Source organism: Spermophilus citellus, assembly GCF_964194105.1.
Source record: "Spermophilus citellus genome assembly, chromosome: 1".
Classification (NCBI taxonomy): Eukaryota; Metazoa; Chordata; class Mammalia; order Rodentia; family Sciuridae; genus Spermophilus; species Spermophilus citellus.
In genome coordinates, this window is record NC_138182.1 from 160,528,697 (window position 1) to 160,551,863 (window position 23,167).

Genomic DNA, 23,167 nt, shown 5'->3' on the forward strand with positions numbered 1-23,167 from the left:
GGGTGGCCCCATCAGTTCTGCCTCTGATGAGGAGTTTTTGGTTATATCACAGTATGGCGGATGACATCATCATGGGAGTATGTAAAGCAGGAGAGATCACATGGTGAGACAGGAAACCAGAGACCAGGGAGTGGGCCAGACTTGCTCTTTTATCACAACCCAATCTTTTGAGAAATAGTTTATTCTGCAAAGCCAGCTTCAAGCCCTTCTGAGGGTTATGTCCCCAATGCCTAATTAACTTGCACTAGACTTCATCTCTTAAAGGTTCTACTACCTCTCAATATTGGCACACTGACAACCAAGTTTCTAGCACATGAACTCTGCAGGTACACACTCAAACCATATCCAATTCATAGAAAACCCTTGCATCACTTCCTTGATGTTCATATTATTAAATACTTATTTTAAATATGGGGCATAAGACACAGACTAAGTAACTACCCTGCAATCAGTCACAAAAGTGATTGTTTATTAAAAGCCAATTTGACTTCAAACATAATGTTTTTGAACTATTATCTGTATTTCCACAAGGGAGATAAAACTCAGTCAGACATACCAAAGCACAAAGGACCATGATTTCTTCAAGTCTGCAAAGGCAGATGATCTCACCATCCATGGTGTGTTAGAACTCCCATGTCTCTTCATTTCTACCTATTAGTCTCAGTGGAGAAAAAGATCAGGAATACACAGAAGAAAGACTCAAAGTTAATGCTTTTAACAACTCTATCCTCTTAAAAGGAGTGAGAGGTCATGCTAAAGATGAAATCCTGGGATTTTTTCTTCTACATGTGGAGAGGAGTAGCAGTGACTGATTCTGTGATGGCTCAAGTTTCTGGTCACCACTTTGCCAGGAACCAAGTTAATATAGAGGCCACCTAAGCCTAGATTTACAGCCTTGAATAGTGCCAACGATGCTCAAAAAACTTCTCTGCTGAGGGAGCAAATTAGAGTCTCAGGCCCTTTGCCAAATCACACCTGACTCTGATGTCTTAGTAGGAAGAGCTGCAGTTCCAGGTGGTTCCCCGAGTCTCAGTTTTGATTGGATAATTGCTTGTTGTTTGCATAACTCTGCAGACCTTCCTGGCTGTTCTGTCCTTTGGGTACCAAGATTCATGGAGTCGAGGACATGTGGGCTCTGTGGTCAGCCTGCTCAATCTTAGCCCCATCCCTGACTTGTGAGGGACCAACTAGCTTAACTTCTCAGTTAACTTCTCTATAAAGTGACCATAAACATAACTAACTCAAGGGAAGTTTCAAGGGCTTAGGAAATGCATATTCCTTTTTTGGTATAAATTATGGTGCAGTTCTTAAGTAGCAACATGCTATTTTTTTTGTTGGTGGACTATTTTATTTATGAAATAAAAATCATAAGTATAAATCACTTATATCATGCATTAAAAGTTTTGATCAACCAAAATATGGTCACTAACTGAGAACCTGTTTATTTTTCATGGTTCTTAAGTAGAGAAAGAAACTTGGTCATCAATAAAAGAAATAATTATTATTGTAGTTGAAACACTTTATCAACAAGGAGAACATAAATCCAAAGTTACTGATATCCAAACAAGAAATCTGCATGGGAATTTGTGTCCATATTTAATTAAATGAAAGAAGACAGAAATAGACTACACATGCTTTCTTCAAATATAAACCACAGCTTCCAAACAATACAAAAATTGTAGTTCTAGGCTGATATAACTGAGGATTATATGGTTTTAAAAATGACTTCCTCAGCCACGTTTGATGGTTTATACCTGTAACTCCAGCTTCTTGGGAGGCTGAGGCAGGAGGACCAAAAGTTCAAGCCCAGCCTGGACAACTTAGTGAGACTCTGTCTCAAAATAAAAAATTAAAAGGACAGGGAATGTCAATTAGTGGTAAGAGCACCCCTGAATTTAATTCCAATATTGGGGAAAAAGAATTAATTATATTATCAAATTAAATATTAGGTGAGTTGCAAGCAGATGAAGAAATCAGAGGGCAATAGTTGGAGCTTTCTTATCTCTTTGTGATTCCAAGTTTCCCAATTTTTTTTTTTGCAGAGAATGTGCATATAAACCAGCAATGATATATTCACTAATTTTCCTTTTAAAAACCACATTATGTTTTATTTTTAAATTTTCATTTTAAAGTAATGCTTTAAAATTAATTTCATCTTTGTGAATTTATATTATAATGCTGATGTATATATAACATATTTTACACATATTTTATTTTTACTTGATGTTTATGTGTATATGCAGTTTTATGGTTGAAATACACTCAAGATTTAGTGCTACTAATTTTAAATTTTAATTTTGAATTTTCAAATTTATAAAATATTACTTCTACCAGTATTTTGATCTTATGAGACATAAAGGCTGAAATAATGGCAAAGTTACTGGTTCAAGGATAAGAAATAACACGTATAGCCCCCCTGTCGTAGATCTCAGCAGCAGGTGAGAAAAAAACCTAGTCTCAGTGGTTGAAAGTCATTTATCTATTCCCCAGACACACAGTACATGCTTGTTGATACCAGGTATGTGCCTTTGGGAATGGAAGATACTGTAAACAAGATGGTCAAGGCTGTGTCTGGGAAGGTTTTTAATTCCCCAAACTTGAGTCCTTCCAAACTGGATGGCAGGGAAGTTTTTTAAATTACAGCTTCCTCCTATGTTTTCCATTTGACTTAAAGTTCTCACTGAAGTCACTTTACCTATCCTTAAATATACTAAGTGCAAACATCAGCAACTCCCTTTTCATTCTAAGTAGGCCAGCCCTGCACTCAGGAACAGCTGCTGCTCTGTCTATAACTTTGCTCTATTGCCCCAGCATCTCCTCTCCACTTGGTGCTTCTGTTTGCATCGAAGCCTCCTTCACAGGCTGGGCCCTTGCTGGCCAAGTAGACCAGCCCTCAACTCTCTGCTCTGCCCTTAGACTTTCTCCTGCAATTCTACTGATGGGCCAGCAGGGACCCCTGTAGTGCAAAGGTGCTGAATTCCTTTGGACCTTGATGTCTCCTTGGCCTGTGGTATCTTCTTTCTCTGCAAGGCTGGCTAGATTTGCTCTCCTTTGTTCCTACCTCCAGATCTCCACTATTTGCACAGAATGACAGTCTCTTCTCATGCCTTTTTTTTTTTTTTTCTGAAGGGCAATCCTCCAACAGAATTTCTGGTAATGATGCCCAGGGTGAAGTATGATCTGTTGTTCCATAATTTCTTCTTCCCAGGCTTCAGGCCTGCATGTTTTTGCTTTTGATCATGCCAAGTGGGGTTTTACTTGATTAATTTCATTTTACCTCCATCTGACTATGTGAGGTCGCCTTCCACTAAGGCTGGATGGAGAGAGGTATAAAATCCTGATGCACACTGAGTTCGTCTTGGCTTATGGGAAGGGAGGTTGAGGAGGGTTCTGAGTTCAGTACTACTGTTCACCCTTCCCACTTAAGTCTTGGCTAAATTGCTTACTTTGGGAATTTTTCTCTCAAATTTTCCTTAAAAATTAACTTTATCTCCTGCTCTTCTACTCCCCAATACCAACCTGATCAATAAATTTGACCCAGCTCAAGTTCTTTTTCATGTGGTCTGGATTCCATGCAAATAATAGAGGAATGTGCTTATCAATGAACATCCCTTTTCTCCAACAACCACCATAATTCTTCACATACATTGCTCACAGGACACTTTTAAGGGATGCCTCCTAATTTTCTATGTCATGCTGCCTGTTCCTATTCTAATACTTTAAGAGACATTGTTAATTAGACAAAGAACCTGACACATATCTAAGTGTGACACTTAGTAAATGTTGGCTTAATCTCCTCCTCCTCCTCCTCCTCCTCCTCCTCCTCCTCCTCCTCCTCCTCCTCCTCCTCCTCCTCCTCCTCCTCCTCCTCCTTCTTCTTCATAGTGTTTGTGGCTACTGTGCCACCTGGTGTTTCTAGTTTGGACAATTTCAATTGCTCTCTTCACTTCCCCCCAAAATGTGGAAATTTATCACATCCCAAACACTGGTAAACATTTCTGGTGAAGGCACATTTTAGTCATGCAGGTGACCTCTAGCTTTTAGATGTCAAATGAGGACATGAATATTCAGCATCCAATGCAAAGGTCCCCTAGGCACCTTAGGATTGCTAGTTGAGAGTAAGTAGTTCCATTTTTCATCTAGGAGCCAGTCCTGTGCCATGATATAAACAGTATATAAAATTTATGAGTTGGGTTAATTTTGCTCCTATTTTAATGTTTTTTTATTAAGCTATTGTAAATATAATCTCTCTCTTCATAATCATATTCATATTCTTCTTAATAGGGAACTGAGATTGAGTCTCACAAAATGTTTCAATATACTTGAAGTCACATCTACCTACACTCAGATTTATCTAATCATTTATGTTTCATTTCCTCAGCAGATATCTACTGAACTAGGCACTAGGAACACCAAGGTCAATAATAATGTCCTGGCTCTCATGGCCTCTAAGTCTAGTAAGGGAAACAGACCAACAGGCACATTTAATGTAGTTCAATCAGTGCCATGGCAGGATACCATAAACTCACAGAGAAGTAAAACCCAGCCCAAGCTGGGAAGAAGAGGGTCAGTGAGTAAAGGATTTCTGGGGGAGGAATTTTTGTGCTGAGTAATGAAGGCTATACTCAGGCCACCAAGAGAGTTGGGAAGAGCATGCTGAAGAGAAGGAGCAGCAAAGCATTTGGGCTCTAAAGGGAGACAGATCTTGGTTTAAATCTTGCCTCTGCCTGTGACTGACTGATATTTAACAAGTTATGTTACCTCTGAGCTGCATCTGTTTTATCAGGCTCATTGAATGAGAAGCACTTGGCATAGTAAAGAACATAGATTGAACACTTAATAAATTGTCATTGTTGCTACTGAAGCCTTAGAGCACAGTGTGTCATAAAAGTTATAGGTAACTCAGGGACCATGCAGGAGTGAAAGAAGGTGGGAAACCCTAAAGGACTTGTGAGTCATGCTGAGACGGAGACTGAATGTAACATGAAAAAGCCAGGTGCCTTGGGAATTAAAACTTGTAGTAGACTTTTACTTTTTGATATATGGGTTAGATAGCCATAGTGTAGGGTTTTGTGCACCCACACTTGCCCCTGCTGCACCCTCATGTACTAAAGAGCAGAACAACATCCTCCATTTAAATTATAGCATCAGACAGTCTCAAAAGGCTCCAGGGACACCTGATTCATGGAACCTGCCCAGTGGACAATGATAATTTATTGCAGCATCCAGTATTCTGTTTGCAGACTCTTTAAATGTTAATGACCAATAATGTAATTATGATGGGGAAAGTTCCTGGGCCAGTTGTGGGTTTAATTTAATTTACAAAGCCATCTGGAGCTATGCAAAATTCTTTTTTACATTTTTTTCCAGACCAAATTTGGATGGCTTGTAGTTACTATAATATCAAGCCTACAGCAAAGGACTACCCCCAGGCTCTGAGATCCAGAAGGAAGCAAAGTGGCCTGAGGATGAGTTGACACAAGGCTTGTGGTGGATTTTATAATTTCCCCTCCCCCTGCCTCTCCAAGGGCAGGGAAGGAGCATTATTTGGCTAGTAAGGATGGGTTTCTGATAAGAACTGAGTCTCATTCATCTGTCCAAGAGGCCAGAAAAATGGCTATTTATTATGCTTAGGAAAAAAATTCATATTTGTTCCTATGTCTTTAAAGACTTTGGTAATCTGGTTCTTTACATCCAGTCATTCTCTCTTTTGCTCTCTATGATCCAGCCCTACTGGATTTACTATTCCATTTACTATTCCTAAAATGCACCAAGGCCCTCCCTTCCTTCCTTCCTTCCTTCCTTCCTTCCTTCCTTCCTTCCTTCCTTCCTTCCTTCCTTCCTTCCTTCGTTTCCTACCAGGGATTGAACTCAGGGGCATTTGATCACTGAGCCACATCCCCAGCCCTACTTTGTATTTTATGTAGAGACAGGGTCTCACTGAGTTGCTTAGCACCTTGCTTTTGCTGAGGCTGGCTTTGATCGTGAGCCTCCTGCCTCAGCCTCCTCAGCCACTAGGATTACAGTCGTGTTCTACCTTACCCAGTACATCAAGGCCTTTTTTGACCACCCTGTCTAAAATATAAGTTCTTCCTTCCTTATTAATTTCCTTTCTGTTCTTTCACCTGGCTTTATCTTTCATCACTTAGCAACTACCACAGTTGATTATGTATTTAAAGTCTGTGATTATTAAATGTACTAAAATAGAAGAGCAATGACCTTTTTTTTTGTTTACTGTATTGTATCTGGACTTAGAACAGTGTACAGTACATGGTAGCAAATTCAACAAATATTTGTTGAAAGAATAAATTCATGTATGAATCCTGTGGCTAATCTCATTGATTCCACAGTAGGAATGCTAACTCTTCTCTCCTCCCAGAAGGGATGGCATTTCTAAAGATGGCAGCAATATCTCCCATCCCAATTGCTCTGGAATGCTATCTTCCTGCTCTTGGAGTTGGTCTAACTTTCAGTGACCTATTTTGACCAATAGAATGCTGCAGAAGTAATGCTGCAAAACTCGCTAGGTAAAAGCATTAGAGATCTTTCAGCAGTTACCATTATTCCTCGGAAAGCCTCTTAGAAGTCCAAATCTCCTGAGACCACCATGCTGTGAGGAAGCTCAACATGGCTACACCAAGGGAGACCATATGAAGGAGCACTGAGGTGCCAGACATGTTTGTGTAGCTTTCTGACATCTTCCATCCCAGCCCAGTCACCACTTTAATACAGCTGAGCAAATGATTCTAGTATAAGAACTTCCCAGCTAAGCCCTGCCTGACTTCTTGATTCACATAATTATAAGTAAATAAAATGATTTTTTCTAAGCCAATAAATTTTATGCACCAAAAGATAAGTTGAACACCTCTTTTCAGTTTACAGTTCTAAGCATTCCATCTTGTCTTCTCGGTGGGGCTTTGGGCAAGAGCTCCTTCTCTGGCCCTCAACAACCCTCACCTGCTATTAATCTTGCATCCCTCTCCTTTCTTAGAGGAAGAAGCATCCCTCCTAATTGTTGCTACTCTCACCTTTGTTTTTGATGTTCCCTATAGCTCTCAGCCATCTGAAATCTGGCTCCTGAACTCTGTTGAAATTGCTGTCTCAAAATCTTGTTAATTTCTTTCTGGTTATCAAACTCATGAGTCTGTTCTGTGTCTTCTCTCCCTCAGATAGCTCTGTGGCCCAGATGCTGCTTACCATTCACTGAGTCTTAAACATTCTCCTTCCTTGACCCCTTCTGTGTGACTTGGTGTCTGAATAATCTGCCAGGGAGATGAACCAGTCTTGTTTTGTTGGCTGAAGACTTGTCATGGGAGAATGAATGGCATTTTTGCCTTCTATCTCTTGAGGAGGTGGTGAGGAGGACTCTGGGCTCTGGTGGTTCCAGAAGTTCGTAGTTTGGGGATTTTAGAGATTGTTCTGAAGACCACAGATAGTCCTTTGGGGAGAGTGAGGCCCAGTGAAAGGAAGGAGTTGGAGGATAGTGCTTGTGTTGGAGTGATGCTTCCTGAGACTGGGGGAAGGGAGTGAGGTTTGGAAGTCTTTTGTGGGGGTGGAAAGACATCAGGTTCCATTTTAACTCTGCTCTAGAGGTAGATGGACATTGAAATGGGGGTCATTCCAGAGTGTTGGAAGGGATTGACCAATGCTAAAGTTCTTCTTTGTGGAAGTTCAGGGGAGGGTCTCAGCACCTGTCTGGCCCAGATATCTTTCTTAATTGGAAGCTTTAGGAGGGAAGAGATTCTGTCTGTTTTTTTTTCCATGTTGTATTCCTAGCATCTAATACACTGTCTGGGACACTGTGTGTACTAAAAAAAAGTGTTGAATGATACAATGGAAACACAACTTGGGCCAGATGATTGTGATCAGTGTTTGTTAGTGGCATCAGGTATCCACAGAAGAAGGGCACAGGATAAGAGTTCTCCTTTAGGTGGACAGGTTAGTCTTCTGGATTGTGGTATGACACAGAGGAGGATGTCCCAGACTGACTAAGATAGGATTTCCTGGTAACCTGGGCAAGACACTGAGCCAGATATCATATGATTTAGAATAAGCAAAAAAAATGGTGAGAGCCACATTTATTGAGTACTTATGATGTGCTAGATACTGCTCTAAATGATTTTCATGGATTGATTAATCCTTGCAACAATTCTGTGACATAGAGACAATTAACACAACTATTAGCACTTTTTTTTTGTTTTTGTTTTTTCAAATGAGGAAACTGAAGCACAGGAAGGCTAATTGACTTGTTTGCGGTCACACAGGCAGAATGTGATCTCAGACGTGCCTGCTTCAGAGTTGGATCTATATCAAAAAACAGCTAAGAAGTAAGAATTCTTAACAATGAGAAGCATGAAGCAAACTCATATCAGTTTTTTCTGTTTCTCCAGTAATTATATACTTAATATTATATATGCATATGTACAGATAATATATAAAATCTTAGTGATATAATAAAATGATACAACAGTTTAAAGTTAGAATTTTCTAGTAATAGAGTATAGCAACATGGCGTTGGTTGTGCCTTGTCTGCTACCCAGATGATATGCACTTGGTCCCCTAATTAATACTGGCTATGGAAAAGAATAGTTCCTAAAAGACAACACTTGTAATGTGCTAGGAACTTGCATCTATCTTACTAGGTACTGAAAGTTTATAAGGGAAGCATGGTTATCCCTACATTAGAGGTGAGGGAAAAGCAAGGTTAATGATTTGTCTAAGATGACCCAGAATTATCTAGCTCCAGAGCTTATGATTCTAATCACACTCCAGAATGGAGTCTTTTTTCCATGTGATGTTGAAAGGTGTTATTTGGTTGTTTGCTTGTTTGTTTAGCAGAAACACAAATTCTTTGTCTAGGAAGTAGTCAGTTATTTTAGGAAGGCATCTCTAACTACCAAGTAAAGAAATGTCAGGATATTTGTATACTGTTTGTAAATTTAAAAACTCATTACAATTATGATAGAATATATATATATATATATATATGTATAAATGTGTTCCCCTCCCCATAGTACAAAGTCAGTTTTGTCTGGGTAGTGGTTTATTATCAGCTAAGGATCTGTAACTGGTACTAATAAATTTGTTGAAAATTTGTTTTTGAAAACCCTCCCAAATGGGTTTTAATTTCACTAAATTCAGCCTGATGATCATTGGAAGTATCTTCCAAATTACCAATACTTTAACATCTCCTTTTTACCCAGGGAATGAAGGACCTTGTTAGAAAAGCAAGTACTATGTTTATTTAATTGCAAGTATCTGGGGGATCTAGATGAGGAAGACTAGCTGAGGATCTGGTGAGTGTAATATTCTGAGGATCTCGGTGGACTGGAGCAAGAGTGTCCTTCTCTGCAGGTTCCCTTGTCTCTCCCCACCATGGGAATTCCTCTGGCAGCCTACTTGACTGGTCCACCAAGTTAAGAACAGAACTCAGTACAAGCTTTTGAACAAGCTGGATGTGAGTAGGAGTCCCTGCTTGGCTTCTTGGACTTTAGGTGACTTGCTCCTCCTCTCTGGGTCTCAGTTGCTTCATTAGTAAAATAGAAAGCATGACAATGGCTGATGTGAGGATGCAGCATGTATAAGAAGGGCAGAGACACAGCTCTTGCTGGCTCTTAATCAGAGAGAACCACTCAACTTCCCTTCTTTGTGAGCATCCCTCCCAAGTTCCATTTCCTCTGTCTTTGTTCTTTGCTCCAATCCATTTCCCATGCACTATGGGCCTAGGCCTTCTTTGGGTTCTTCAGAGCTCTCTGCTGTCCATTTTACCACAAAGTCCTCCAAGTTCCAAAATGACTTCTAATTCCCCCTGTCCTCTTACCAAAAGTATACCTCTGTTAGTGTAATTTAGGAATATGAGTAGTTTATTCTAACATTGGTAGACCAGACTCTCATACCTGTGTTTAGGCTGAGCCAAACACAGTGGCACCCACCTGTAATTCCAGCAACTTGGGAGTCTGAGGATCACATGTTCAAAGCCAGCCTCAGCAACTTAGCAAAGCCCTAAGAAACTTAGTGAGCCCCTCTCTCTCAAAAAATAATTAATTAATTAAAGGGCTTGGGATGTAACTCAGTGGTTTAGTGCCCCTGGGTTCAATCCCTGGTACAAAAAAAAAAATGTCTAGGCTGATTTTGTGCCCTGAGTTGAAAAGCATTATTTTTTACCTCCAAGTAACAGTTATACAGATTTCTTCCTGAACACAGAATGGCCTGCAGGTCCTCATCCCCTTCTACTTTATTCCTCCAGTAGCATATTAGCCAGTTCCCCTTCTTGGATATACCATCAAACCTTGCTACTTGAACAGCCTTACTGAAGCAGGGCTACTTACAGTCATGATATACCACTAATTTGGTCACAAATGTGTAAAAAATTCTATATTGCACAAGAGTCACAAAACCCAACATGGAAAATGGTAAGGCTCTAATATGGAAATGCTAAGAGATATTGGTAGTGTGGTATTTGGACAGCTTGGTGGTAGGGTCAGAATTCACACAGAAAAATACTCATTTGCTTAGTAATCAAAGGAGTGCATTTTAAAATATGCATAAGACAGTATTTTGCATATATTAAATTAGGGGGGAAAATCTTAGTAGAACTCTGTGCTTGCAAAGTACTGATGAAATCAGTTCAGTTTTATACCACTGATGACACTGAAAATTAGTATAGATATTTGGGAAAATAGCTTTCAAAGTGTTGCAAGAAACAGCAAATATTTATGTCCTTTGACAAAGTAGAGTTAGCCCTCAGAAATTCAACTTAAGGAAATAATAGCAAAAACAAAACAAAACAAAAAAATAAAAATAAAAAAGGAAAGAAAAACTATATGTATGGAAACTATATGCATGGAAAAATAGTAAAATATAAATATATTTAAAAAGTGAATGGTCAATACTAGATAAAATGTCAACAAGGATACATCAGTCTTCTAACAAAAATATGAATTATAGAAAACATAGAAAAATGCTTACATTCTGACGCTTGATGAATTTTATCCCAAAATTATTTCCCTTACAGCTCTAAGTATGTAAATACATATCTGTATATGGGAAAGAATTAGAAGAATGAAATCATGCATTATGCATTTTTGTTTTTCTTCTAATTATATTTCTTATTTTTTAGATGTTTGTGCAATAAATAAAATCAGCAAGATGAGAAATGCAAACACCAAAGGCCATGTGCAGGATCCCCTTTCCATTATGGAATAGAGGATATTCCCTTCAGCTCCTTTTCATAGCCCCTTCTGCTGGCCTAGCCTCCCTAGCCAGCCATCTTTTCTCCTACCCCAGGAGCCTGTCCTTCTACTTCCTTCTCCTCTTCATATGCCCACCCCTAGACTATCAGTGAGTCCTGTAACATTATCATACTTTTGTGCCTCCCCCATGTTTCCTCTGCCTGGATTGTACTACACTTTTCCTTTGACTTCTGACCTTTGAGTTCTTCTTAGCCTTTAAAGGCCTGATGTAGAGTCTACCTCTTTTTCCTTGACACTTTCCCAAACCATTTTTTGTCTGAATTAATCTCTCCTTATTGTTTGATAAGTGGCTGGATTCAGATCACGTAACCCTTTAGGCAGACACTCCTGACAAATGAGGTCTAGGCCTTATTATTTATATTTCCCTCTGATTTGGTGAAATAATAGGTGCTACATGATTAACCACTCCTCAAGCTTATTCTACTGATAACACTTATCAAAATCAGAGCAGGCAAAGTACTCAGATGGTGATGCATTAGATGAGTTTATTTGGAAGTATACAAAGATGAATTTTTAATACTTCTTTGTGTGTATGTACAAATATGTAACAATAAATTCCATTATTAGGTACAACTATAATGCACTAATAAACAATGTGACAAAATTGTTATACTTCTGTAATAAGTATATTATGAATCTATTATAAGTATACTAATAAGTATGTAAGAATTATAAAAATATAAATTAATTTGTGATTTATTCAGATGCAATTTAGAGATCCAGTTTTATTAATTTTGTTAAATAGTATTTTGAATTTAAGTGACTTTTTGTTGTTTTTAAGTAAAATAAAGCCATTAGTCAGGATCTGCATTTCCTTAGAGTCGATGACAATAGTTATAGGAATTCATGAATGAGACAAATAATGCCTTATCTAATAATTCATCATGTATTACTTTCCTATTTATCTAATTTACATCCTCAAATGTAATAACTGTGGGTTTCTTTCACAGCTTTTAGGAATGCATTTCGCCTTGAACTTGAGATTATGTTGCATTTCAGAAAAATAATTGGAAGAAAACTCAGGTATGGTTCATTCATTCATTCATTCATTCACTTACTCAATAAATATTTTTGAGAATCTTCTGGCCTACGTTTGTTCTAGGTTAGGGTTATGGTGGTGAGCTGTCCTAGGGATATAGGATTTATTGTGTTGAGGCAAATGGACAGTAAACAAAGTGAACAAAAGAAATAAACAAGATTCAATGAGGGCACGGGATGGAGAGAGAGTAATGAGTAAGAGAACATGATGGTGACCATGTTCAGACAGGGTAGTCAGAAGGCCATTTATCTCAGTCTTTAATGCAGAGGAGGATCAGTCAGCAGAGATCTGTGGGAAAGGGACCAGTAACTTCACTGGGTTTGGAACTAGTGTGGAGTGTTTAAGGCACAGAAAGGCAGGTAGTACCCCTGGAGATTAGGGAGCAGGAAAGGGCTTTGGTATAAAATGAGTTAAAGAGGAAGGCAGGAGCCAGATCATGCAGCAGCTTGTAGGCCATAGTTAGTGGTTGAAACCTGAGTACTTTAGGGCATGAGGATATTGGTTTCTTGCCAAGATCCCTCTTACTAGGAAAGAACACCCAGCCCTACATGCTGGGGTGCTGGCTGCTGAGGGCTCATAGATACACTCTTTTTCAGAAATTCCCTCCAGCCAATGGGAACCACTTTGTCCAGAAACACTCATATTTATGCCCCCCCCTTGGGAGACCTGCAACTGGTAACTGACTGATATAGGTATAAAAGGCAAACCCTTAGCCTTAATATGGTGCAAATCTGTGGACCTACTGCACACTCCACTCCAAGGCACCTCTTGAGATCAAACTGAGGGTGGACTTCTTTGAAACCACCTCTTAATTTAGCTTCTTCTCCTTCCCCATCCTACTCTGCCCCTTCAATGTAGGTTTCTCATGAGATCATGATTTAGTAAAATAGGATTTACAAAAGCCCTTATCTTAGGCTCTGCTTCCAGTAGTGATGAGTATCAGACTATATCTGGCTTATAGATGAAAGATATAAGCTGGGGCATGAAATAATTCAATTATTTAATTTTTTTCCTGGTGTGTGTGTGTGTGTGTGTGTGTGTGTGTGTGTGTATGTATGTGTATGTATGTGTCTGTCTGTCTATTTGTAGGGGAAAGAGAAGAGGAAGGCAGACCTGTTAATTATATGCTATTGTCATCATCTAGGCATAATATAACTATGGCTTATATTACATAAAGCATCCTTATTAAACAGAAATTTTCATCCTCAATTATACTTACAAAATTTGCCTTCCATCAAGAAAATGTGCAAGTAACTTTAGGCAGATGAATGTTAAAAAGAATAATGCACTTTGGCATACAATGGGAGGAATATGTGAAAGTTAAAATGCTCATTGAAAGTCTAAATCTATTTATGAGCATTTAGTACAAAAATAATGTGATCGAAATGTGCAGTTGGTCTTTAGCTTAATTACTGGTGTTAGTCACAGGTCCTTCTGGGAGATTGTAGTTTGTAAGATCTGTTTAATTCTGGGATAAAAATGACAATTTGAAAATGGCTTTTGTTATCTTTCCCACTTTGGGCTAGTAAATATTTCTGACTATCTTTTCTGGAGGGCATTAAGGGGGTGTATGTTTCTGTATTGAATGCTACTTAAAAATTTCTCTTCCTGATAATCCCCAAATAAGGAAGTAATAGTAATCAGACTCTGACTTTCTTAACAAACACAGCACACAATGAATATAGTTTGATTAAACAAGCCAATTCCACATGGTTTAGGAAACATAATAACCAAGGAGAAAAACAATGCTTTGAAGAATTATCCTTTCACACAAATATTTAGGTATGACAAGAGCTGAATGAAAAGCAGTAAAACATCCAAAGGTAATCACGTTCTTCCCTGCTGTGACAGCCCTTATTTTAAAGATCTGAAATCTCTTTTGCAAATTCACAGTGCTATCAGTGTATTAGAGAAAGTCTTGTCAGGTGATTTGCAGCATGCCTGAAGAAGGGCAGAGAGAAAGCATCAGACAGTTTTTCTTCCCCTCCTCTTCACTCTAAGTGTGGTGGGATATGGGAATGGGGCAGCACTGAAGGCTAATAAGAGGAGGGAGCACTCTCAAGGTCCTCTGCATAGCACTCAGTGAAGCACTCAGTGATCTGAGCTCCCTTCAGGAAGCAAAGTCCTCAGTGACTCTCCTTGGTTATGCAGGATTCCCTGGGAGCCATTCACTTCTCTGCTTTCTCCCTATAGACTTCTAGGCCAGAATCTGTATTAGGGCTTCCCTGGATAATAAGAACTCTTTTCAAGTTACAAATCCCAAATGAGCATGAAGTTGGCAATGGAAGGACTGTATATGACAGACCCAAACTCTGGGGCCAGTCTCAAACATCACCTGGATTCTAATGGGTTTTAATCACAAGTGGGAATTACAATTGGAGAAGCAGTAAAGCCTTTATGTCCCACTGAATATACCATCTATTCATTTAGTCAAATTGGAGGCTGTACATTATATATAGAATGTGTATTGTTATCAGCTATCAGAGATCAAGATAAATGAAGAGAGGCCCCCACCTTCTAGGAGCTCCATCTTTATAAAATTTGAAAGAATTAGCACATCTTTAGAAAATACCAGCTGCTGTGTGCCCACCCAGATGAACTGGATTAGACACTCTGTGGGTGGGGTTCTCCAGGCAGTGGTATTTTTAACAAAGCTCCCAAGTAGTTTTCTTACTTGGAATTTGGGCCCATCATTTGAGAGCCACTGGTCTTGAGAGATACAATATATCCCATATAATTACAATCCCTGCCCCCAGGGCCTTAAAGTTAAGGGGTCATGGCCTAGATCCTGAAAACTAGCCCAGTGGTTCTCAGCAGGGAATGATTCTGGCTTCCCAATTTCCCCAAAGACATTAGAGATAGTCTGGTTGGATACTTTTTTGGTTGACAAAATTGAGGGGAGGGTTCTATAGGGTAGAGGCCAGGGATTCTGCTAAAACTCGTGTAAAGTTGAAGAAGAATCCTCATGGCAAAGAATTATATGGCCTAAATATTAGTAGTGCTGAGGTTGGGAATTGCTGATTTAGTCCTAAAGGTAGTTGTCTTATAAAACCAAGATGGCAAACAGCTTCCTTTATCTAATTTATTATGTACTTACCATGTCTTAGGGACATTATGTGTGGTAAGAAACATTGACTGTTGTTTATTAGGTACTATAATTTGTTCCCGTTATATGGATGAGAAAATCAAGGTGCAGAAATTAAATAATTTTTTCAAAGTCACATAGCTAGTAAGTAAAAGACTTGCAACTCAAACATGGGCAGTCAGGCTCCGGCCACATATTTTACCACTGCCCAATAGGTTCTATTTTTCTTTGGGGAATTTTTCCAGGCAAAAAGGTATCACAATTACATAATATATTTTTTCTTTTGTTTCTCAAGATTTTCTGTTGGATGAAAACAAAACTTCCTCATGTAAAAGATAGCCCTTCTGAGCCAGGTGATTAATACACTGATCATTTTTGTGCCACATGGCCAGGCTAGAGACATGAAAGTACTCAGAGGAATCCCCAAAGAGGATGATGATTGATGCTTTTGACACTAACAGCGTTTGGCAGCTACTGGCATCATGCAGCGCAGTTGGGGTAGTGCCTGACCGGCCAAACTGTCTGTGACAGCTCTGATCTCCTTAACTCTGAGCATCTGTTAGAATGACACCTCAGCAGGAAAAAACACAGTGGGGAATGTCTACTCAGAGCATGTGAGTGTCTGACTGGCCCCTCAGATGTCCTCTAGAAAGGCCTGATGTCCCCAAGTCCCTTGTGCTCACTGGCTCTGCCTTGTGCTTTGTGCAGACAGAGGAAATGAAACAGGACCCAGCAGAGGTCATTTACCCTCTCTCCAGTGTCCTACCCATGGTCACCACACTAGGGAGAGGATGTATGCCAGTTGTGTATCTGTTCCTGGGCATCATTTTGTCTCTGAGAGGATCTTGAGGGTTACAGCAGTATCCGCTCTGTCTGTGAGGCCTGCAGGCTAGCAAATGAAATGCCTTGTCTGAAGCCACGTATCTACTAAGTGGGAACTTAAGCAGCCAGGCTCCCAGCCATAACATTATACTTCTACTCAACAAATTCTGCTTTCTACTAGGAGTTTTTCCAAGTAGAAAATGGGCCCATTTATGGCATGACTATAAAGTGTGCATAAGATGATCATTTGGCCCAATTTTGGACAGGAAATATAGATGGAAATGGTCCTTCCACCACTGCCCTCCCTCCTTGACATTCTTCGCTGAGGGGAATCTTCCATGGGACACATTTTGTGTTCTTCTGGCTCCAAATCTATAAAAGAATCTTGAAGTTGGCATCAGGAAATAGAAGTTTATGGAGAACACTGGCTTGGCGTGTTACCGTCCTTTGTGGAGTCCTTCCATTTCTATTAAGAATGCAGGTGACTGACAAAGGATTACAGTCTGCAGTCTTATTCAGCTCTCTCTGCTGAATAGAACTTTTCATGAACATTATTTTCTTTTTACTTTCTCAGTCTGCCTTCTACCTCAGGTGGTGATTCTGCTTCTTACTTAGAGAAGTTGAAGCTCTCAGTATGAATTCCCTCAGCTTTTCTCCTGTGGTAATCATTAGTGCTATTTCCCAAATTGCGCTGTTTTTCTCTCCATTCAAACCATGGCAAGATTCTACTTCCTGATCCTTCTGGAGGTGGGGTAGGAGGTCTGACTAATTCTTCATAAAGTGAGCAGGAACAAAGAGTGCCACATCCAGGTAAAAGCATGTGATTGTTGGGGTGAGGCTCTAGGTCTAGGCTCTAGGTTTCTACCTCCTGGCATGGTGGAAACGTTTGACATGTTGGCTATTCTATCGGCTTGGATTCGTTGAGTGGATCCTGTTCTAAGATGGAAATAGAATAAACAATGAATAAATCTTAATTTGTTGAAGTCACTACAATGTTGGTTTTCTTTGTAAACACAGCACAACTTAGCCTATTTTGACTAATATCCTGTCTCTTTCATCCAACAAAATGCTGTATCCACACCCATCCTTTTTTGCTTCAAGACTTTCTCAGAGGATAAGCTGTTTCCCTGGATATCCCAGTCTTTACAATCACTCTTGATTAGCCCTCAAAAAATAAAATAAAAAACCAGAAAACAAAAAGCAAACACCCAACAACAACAACAAAAAGCAAAACAAAAATAAAAACCAAATCATTTAGCACTTTGCATTGTCTGGAAGGCTGCATTGTCTGGTCTGTCTTTAGCCTCATCCCACACCTCACTTCTCATGCCCTCTAACTTGGTCACATTCTCTTTCTTTTGGTTCCTCTTACTTGGTTTCTTTTCACCTCAGGACCTTTGGATATACTTTAAATATGATCTTTCTGCCAGAAATGCCATCCCCACCACTGTTTATATTCTTTTGCTCTTGAAGTATGAGCTCCTTAGAGAAATTTCATTGACTTCCCTACTTATGTCATATCTGCTTTTAGAAGCTCTCATAATTTCATGTTCTTTTCTTCATAACACTTACAACTGGAGTATTACAAGTTATTTGTGTGATGGTTTGATTAAGGTCTGTCTTCCCCCTTGATGGCCAAGATCATGCCACTTTCATTCATTACTATGTCCCCAGTGTTTGTCAAATCACATTTTGTAATCATTCAGTAAAAGCCTGTTGAAGGTACAAATGAGGATGCACAGCCATGCTGTCCAGTTTGGTAACCACAGGCTACATGTTGAACTTTAAATTAATTAATTTTTAAAGATATAAATAATTGTTTCATAATCACACCAGCCTCAATTCCAATTCTAATTAGCCATATGAGGCTTATAACTCCCATATTAGACAGTAGAAAATAGAACATTTACATCATCATAGAAAATCTTATTGGATAGTCTTGGTACTATCAAGTCCAGGAGCTAGTACATGGCATGAATGCCTTCAAGTGTCTGGTTCTTGGCAAACTTTCAGCCTATTTCTTTCCCTGTAATGATAAAGCCACAGGGAAGGATCACTCTTCTAAACACATTCTCTGAACATGCTTCTCTTTCTCAGGGATCTGTGGGTTTTTGCTTTCATTTCTCGCTGCCTAAATTGCCATCCTATTTAGCACTTCCCATTCATCCCCCTCCCACCCTGCCACAGATATTTCTGTGAAATTACAACATTGGGAAAATTTTACTAAGGTCCCAAACAGTGCTAGCCAGTGTTTCCTTTGGCCTCTATATTGCACCTTTCCCATTCCTGTGTGCCCTGCTCAGACAGGATTGTATCCTTTGTTCACAATTTCTGCTATCACAACATAAGCCCCTCAAGAGAAAGGTCTGGGCCTTGGTCTTCCAGTGTGCTGAGCACAGAACTGGTGATATGTAGACATCAGTGGGTGTTTGTTAAATGAGGAATATGTAAGTGAATGAAAATCATAGGGAATACTATTTCCTTAATTCAGTAGCATGAGGAAAAAGAGAAGTGTGTTATTGAGGTAAAGACAGTAGGGTCTTCCCAGGACCCTGTGCTCTTATCTTCCTCCCCATGTACATGTATCAGACCCTTATTTTGTGTGAGAATAGCTCCTGAAGTCAGGAATAACCCCTAAGTTCTTGGGTCTTGAAGGCTTGGGAGCAGTGGAACTGTTTCTTGAGGAGATGGGGGCCTCTCAGCTGAATGGAAAGATGGCTCATACCATGATCAGAGTCCAAGCCAAGCTGCACCCCACAATGATAGAACTGGGAGCCAGCCGGAAGTCTGAAACAGAGATTAGACTGTGAATTTAACTTTGCTCAGATAGTTAAGTAGTTAAGGGGCTCCCTCCTGTGCAGAGGTTGCTGCTGTTAAAGTCATGGGTTATTTGTCCCAACTCACCCACTAGATTGATAGCTTATACACTGTCTTATTCTCCTTAGGTTCTCTAGCAGGCTGAGGTCAGTGTCTGTAGATCCTATGGGTGGTGGCTAAAATGACTGATTAGATGGAACTAATTACCCTTGTTGGAGATGCTGCATGATAACAGATATGCTTTCTGTTCTGATAATAATCTATTTTGCCAAAAATAGTCTCATGTCTTCTTTGTGATTTTTTTTCAGTAGTAGGCCTTTGCTTAATTATGTCCATCTCCTTTTAAGATGAAGTTATAGCTTCTGTCATGCAAACAGAACATTCTGAGTTTCTTTGCTCCATGCTCCTCCAACAATTGAGCCTACAGGACTAATGACCACATAGTTCTCTTGTAGTGACTAGGATATTCACCTGATCCTCATTAAGGCAGACTGGAGGAAGGAATGAGAAGAGATGATATAGGGGAAGGAAGGAAAAACATCATTATGGTAAGTCCAGAGATGGAGAAGCAACAAAGAAGAGAGAGACAAGTTTTCCAATAGACAACTGGTCCATTGAACAAGTTGAACAGGGCACTAAGACCTGGTTCTGGATGTCTGTGACATGTCACTGAGCACACCACACACTGGGTTCCCTGTAGGGGTGCAGCCTGGGTCCAAATGAGCCAAATTGGGATCCAGACTGGGTCTTCATAATCGGTGGGGCTAGAAATCCCTTATGCATTTATTTAGAGTCAGTTTATGTTATGAGAAGAAGGCCTTTGAGAAGGAGATTTAGGTATGATTCCCTGGGGCTGAGATAGAGAGATGGAGAAGACTGTTATCCAAAATGGCCCTGGAGAAGGAGGTCTTTTTATTCTAGAGTAGTGATGTACATTAAGGACTCAATAATGTCTTTAAGCATAGAAATCTGTTTGACTATGTTAACTTAAGGTCTCCAAATCAATTTGAATACAACACATTTTCTTTCCCTCTCTTTTTCTTTTTAAAGTAACACCTCATTAGCAGCTCAAGGAACTGCCAAGAAAAACTAGTTTTCTTTGATTACTGGATTAATGGGTTGATTTTTACATCATGTAGACAGAGCCATAGGAATTTTTTATGGTTTAATATTCTAGCTATATCAGGTATAAAAGGCAGTATATTTGTAAATAGGCCTTGGTGCTAGTTAGTTTATAACTCAAATATCCAGGTTAGATTGTGCCTATGCAAGCATGGTACAGTTAATAAATTAAAAATGGAAGTGCATTATAATATTAGTATGCCTTTTTGATATTAGATATTTTCACCAGTAATTCATGATAGAATAAATGTCAAGGAAAGCTTCATGTCTGCCTACTATTGCATAATGGTATACATGGTTTGAGAGAATTTATCCCCGAAAATGAGCAAGGCTGGCATTTTATGCTGGTCATTGATTGTCTTCCTGCCTATGGATGGCAGCAGACATTTGACATTCATGATGGATATTTCCTGAGACCTTTATGACCCTCCTAATTGGAAAATACCACTAGAGCAAATAATTTTCCTCATGAAACCTTTTTATTCTGAACTAAACCATCATGTTTATGGAGGGCTTCACTTTTTCTTGTCATTCATTATCAGGGCCATTTGTACTTGGTAATTGACAATGAGAGGGAACATGTAACTGTGAGGAAGTGGCAAGACTTCTGGATTTACTGAGTACTCTACCATCGATGACAGTTTTGCTAGACTTATTTTGTGTTTCAGAAAAATGGCTAATATCTGCATGCCATGGACTCTTGAAATTGCTCATGAATAGCTGAAACTGTGACTGTAAATTTTCAAACATCAAGCATCATCTCCTGTTCTCTGGCTTTTCAAAGACATCTTCACTTTCCCCATGTGCTAAGTGGCAAGAAGATACTCTGGCTTGGAAAGGGAAGAAAATGTTTGCAGTTTTGGAAATTCAAGCTCACCTTTACTAGTGCTGTGCAGCCTCCACAGCAGGTTTATGTGAACTCAAGGGCATGGATATCTCAGCAGTTTCAGGAAGTGATTGTCATGCTTTGGTAAAAAACATCAGGGAATTCTTGGCTTAGTCTAAAAAATGTATTTCCCTGAGCTAAGAAAATATCATTATACTTGAAACCACAATCTGACTTTTCTAAGCACCCCAATAAACTCTCTGCTTTCTAATATGAATCTCAAGGCTACCTTTTCCATGGTTTATCAATATGATCTTTGGGACTCAGAGTCTTAGGAAAAAATCAATTTTTTCTTAGGATTTGTGAATATTATTGAAGTAAAATGGCAGAAAGATTTTATCAAACTTGGAAGCTCTTTCTAGATGAATCCCACAGATTCATGTCATTTCTTGAATACTGGTTGACCTCACACAAAGTAAGATAATCAAGGGAGAGGAGACATGTCCAGTGGCCAATTTGGAAGGTATTAAAAATACTTTTCATGTTTGACATGTGAAATAGCCACCCCCCAAAAAAAACCCCACAAATCCTCAAAGACAGATCCACTCTGCCTTGTTCATATGGAAAGTCCACTGACATTTAACCATGTAGGTTTTTGGAGCTTTCCAGTTTTCATTAGGACGAATGATGTCAGCCAACAGAGCAGATTCTACAGAATTCAAATATATACAAAATGGAAATACAAGTGACTTTTGCTCCTTAGGACTCTAATCTGACCAGATACTACAGATGCAAGGGTTATTGGGTGACAAGAGTCATTTCAGACATGTTGATATCTATTGAGGAGGTGGAACAAGCTTACTTTTGGGAAAGTCTACTTAAGCTTCCCACTAAGGGCTTTCATATGACTTTGAAGTAAATTTCTCTAATCCTTTGAGGACCATGGCTGCCACAAATCCTTTACACTAAACCATTCTTTACACGATTAATGCTATTGAAAGACCTGAGTTATGTGTTTCTCAAGATTTGGAATTGGCTTGCTAGTAATGGGATTCCTCACTGTGACACTACTGCCAGTAGTCTTGAGTCTGAAAATCTCTTCTGTTCTCCAAATTAAAGGTCTAGTCATGGACCGACTCATGATTCCTCTCTCTCTCTTGGAGGCTGGGAATTGAGATGGGAAAAGGTGGTGGGATCTGAGCAGCGATTGGCAGTTTCCTGTCTGGAGAGAATTTGGGTGTAATTACAGTCTCTTTGCAGGAACATGAAATATGAGCACAAAGCTAGGCTAGCTGCCCTTAAAGTGAGGCAGGAAGGCCAAGAAAAATGGGGAATCTTACCTTCTTGACTTCATATTTAATGGCGAGTTTGATCCGGCTCAAACTTGGACGGTGGTGGTCGGACCAGACTTGGAAGTTCACATCACCATTTAAAATCGCCTCCACCTCTTCTGTGTCTCGGCACAGGTCCAGCACGCCCACCACAAAATCCTTGCATTGCATAGATAACTTCCTGTAATCGTTCTAACAGAATAAAGAAAAATCAGGGGTGTGTCACACTGAGCCCCACAGATCGGCTTGCCCAGCACAGCAGTGTCAATCAGCAATTGTCCACCAAGTATGAACTTAATGGAGCACATTGGAATCAAGGGCAATTGCTGGATTCAGAAGACAGGGCTGTTTCTCTTGACACACAACCTAGAGGAAAGCTTCTCTAAGTCAGCACTTGTCAGAATGTAGTCCACAGATCACTTGCATTAGAGTTACTTTAGATCATGCTAAAATTGTAGAATTCATGGGAATGAGGCCCAGGAATGTATTTTTTTTTTAAGTTTGCTCTTTAAATGATTTGAGTACCCGCCATAGCCCATCCAGACTTTTTCAAAGCAGCAAATCTTTGGGCCTAATTACTAGCCAATTGTAAGGGAGGAGTAATAAGGAAATGAACTTTTAAGATGCTAGAAATAATACCTTACTCATTTAGCACCAACCTAAAATAGTGACTGCTCTGCATAGGAATTTACTAGAAAGATAAGGCTGATACACTGAAGTTGGAAGAAATTTATAAACAGGTATGCTTTTTATATGTGCTAGAAAATTGCTTGTAACTTACACATTTAAAACTCCAATGCAATTTACACCTTACAGGATTCTTTCTTATTACAAATCCATTTGTATGGCAAATCATGGCTCCTTAAATTACTT

General features: G+C 39.4%; 1 protein-coding gene and 1 long non-coding RNA gene across 8 annotated transcripts in view; one reads left to right on the top strand and one right to left on the bottom strand.

Annotated features, from left to right (window-relative positions):
* LOC308646711 overlaps positions 1 to 23,167 on the top strand; it is a 572,715-nt gene that overhangs the window by 78,892 nt on the left and 470,656 nt on the right. Inside the window, exon 6 of one of the 7 annotated variants that reach the window (XR_014021457.1) lies at positions 12,203 to 12,275. The exons of the other annotated variants lie outside the window; for them this stretch is intronic. This is a non-coding gene — a long non-coding RNA (uncharacterized lncRNA). The remainder of the gene's footprint in view (positions 1 to 12,202; positions 12,276 to 23,167) is intronic. 7 annotated transcript variants of the gene reach the window in all.
* The window catches only part of TRPC7 (transient receptor potential cation channel subfamily C member 7), a gene marked incomplete at both ends in the record, with an annotated part of 165,372 nt that overhangs the window by 72,483 nt on the left and 69,722 nt on the right, over positions 1 to 23,167 (bottom strand). Inside the window, one exon of the mRNA XM_081290001.1 lies at positions 22,304 to 22,486. Within this exon, the coding sequence (XP_081146127.1) occupies positions 22,304 to 22,486 (183 nt within the window). The remainder of the gene's footprint in view (positions 1 to 22,303; positions 22,487 to 23,167) is intronic.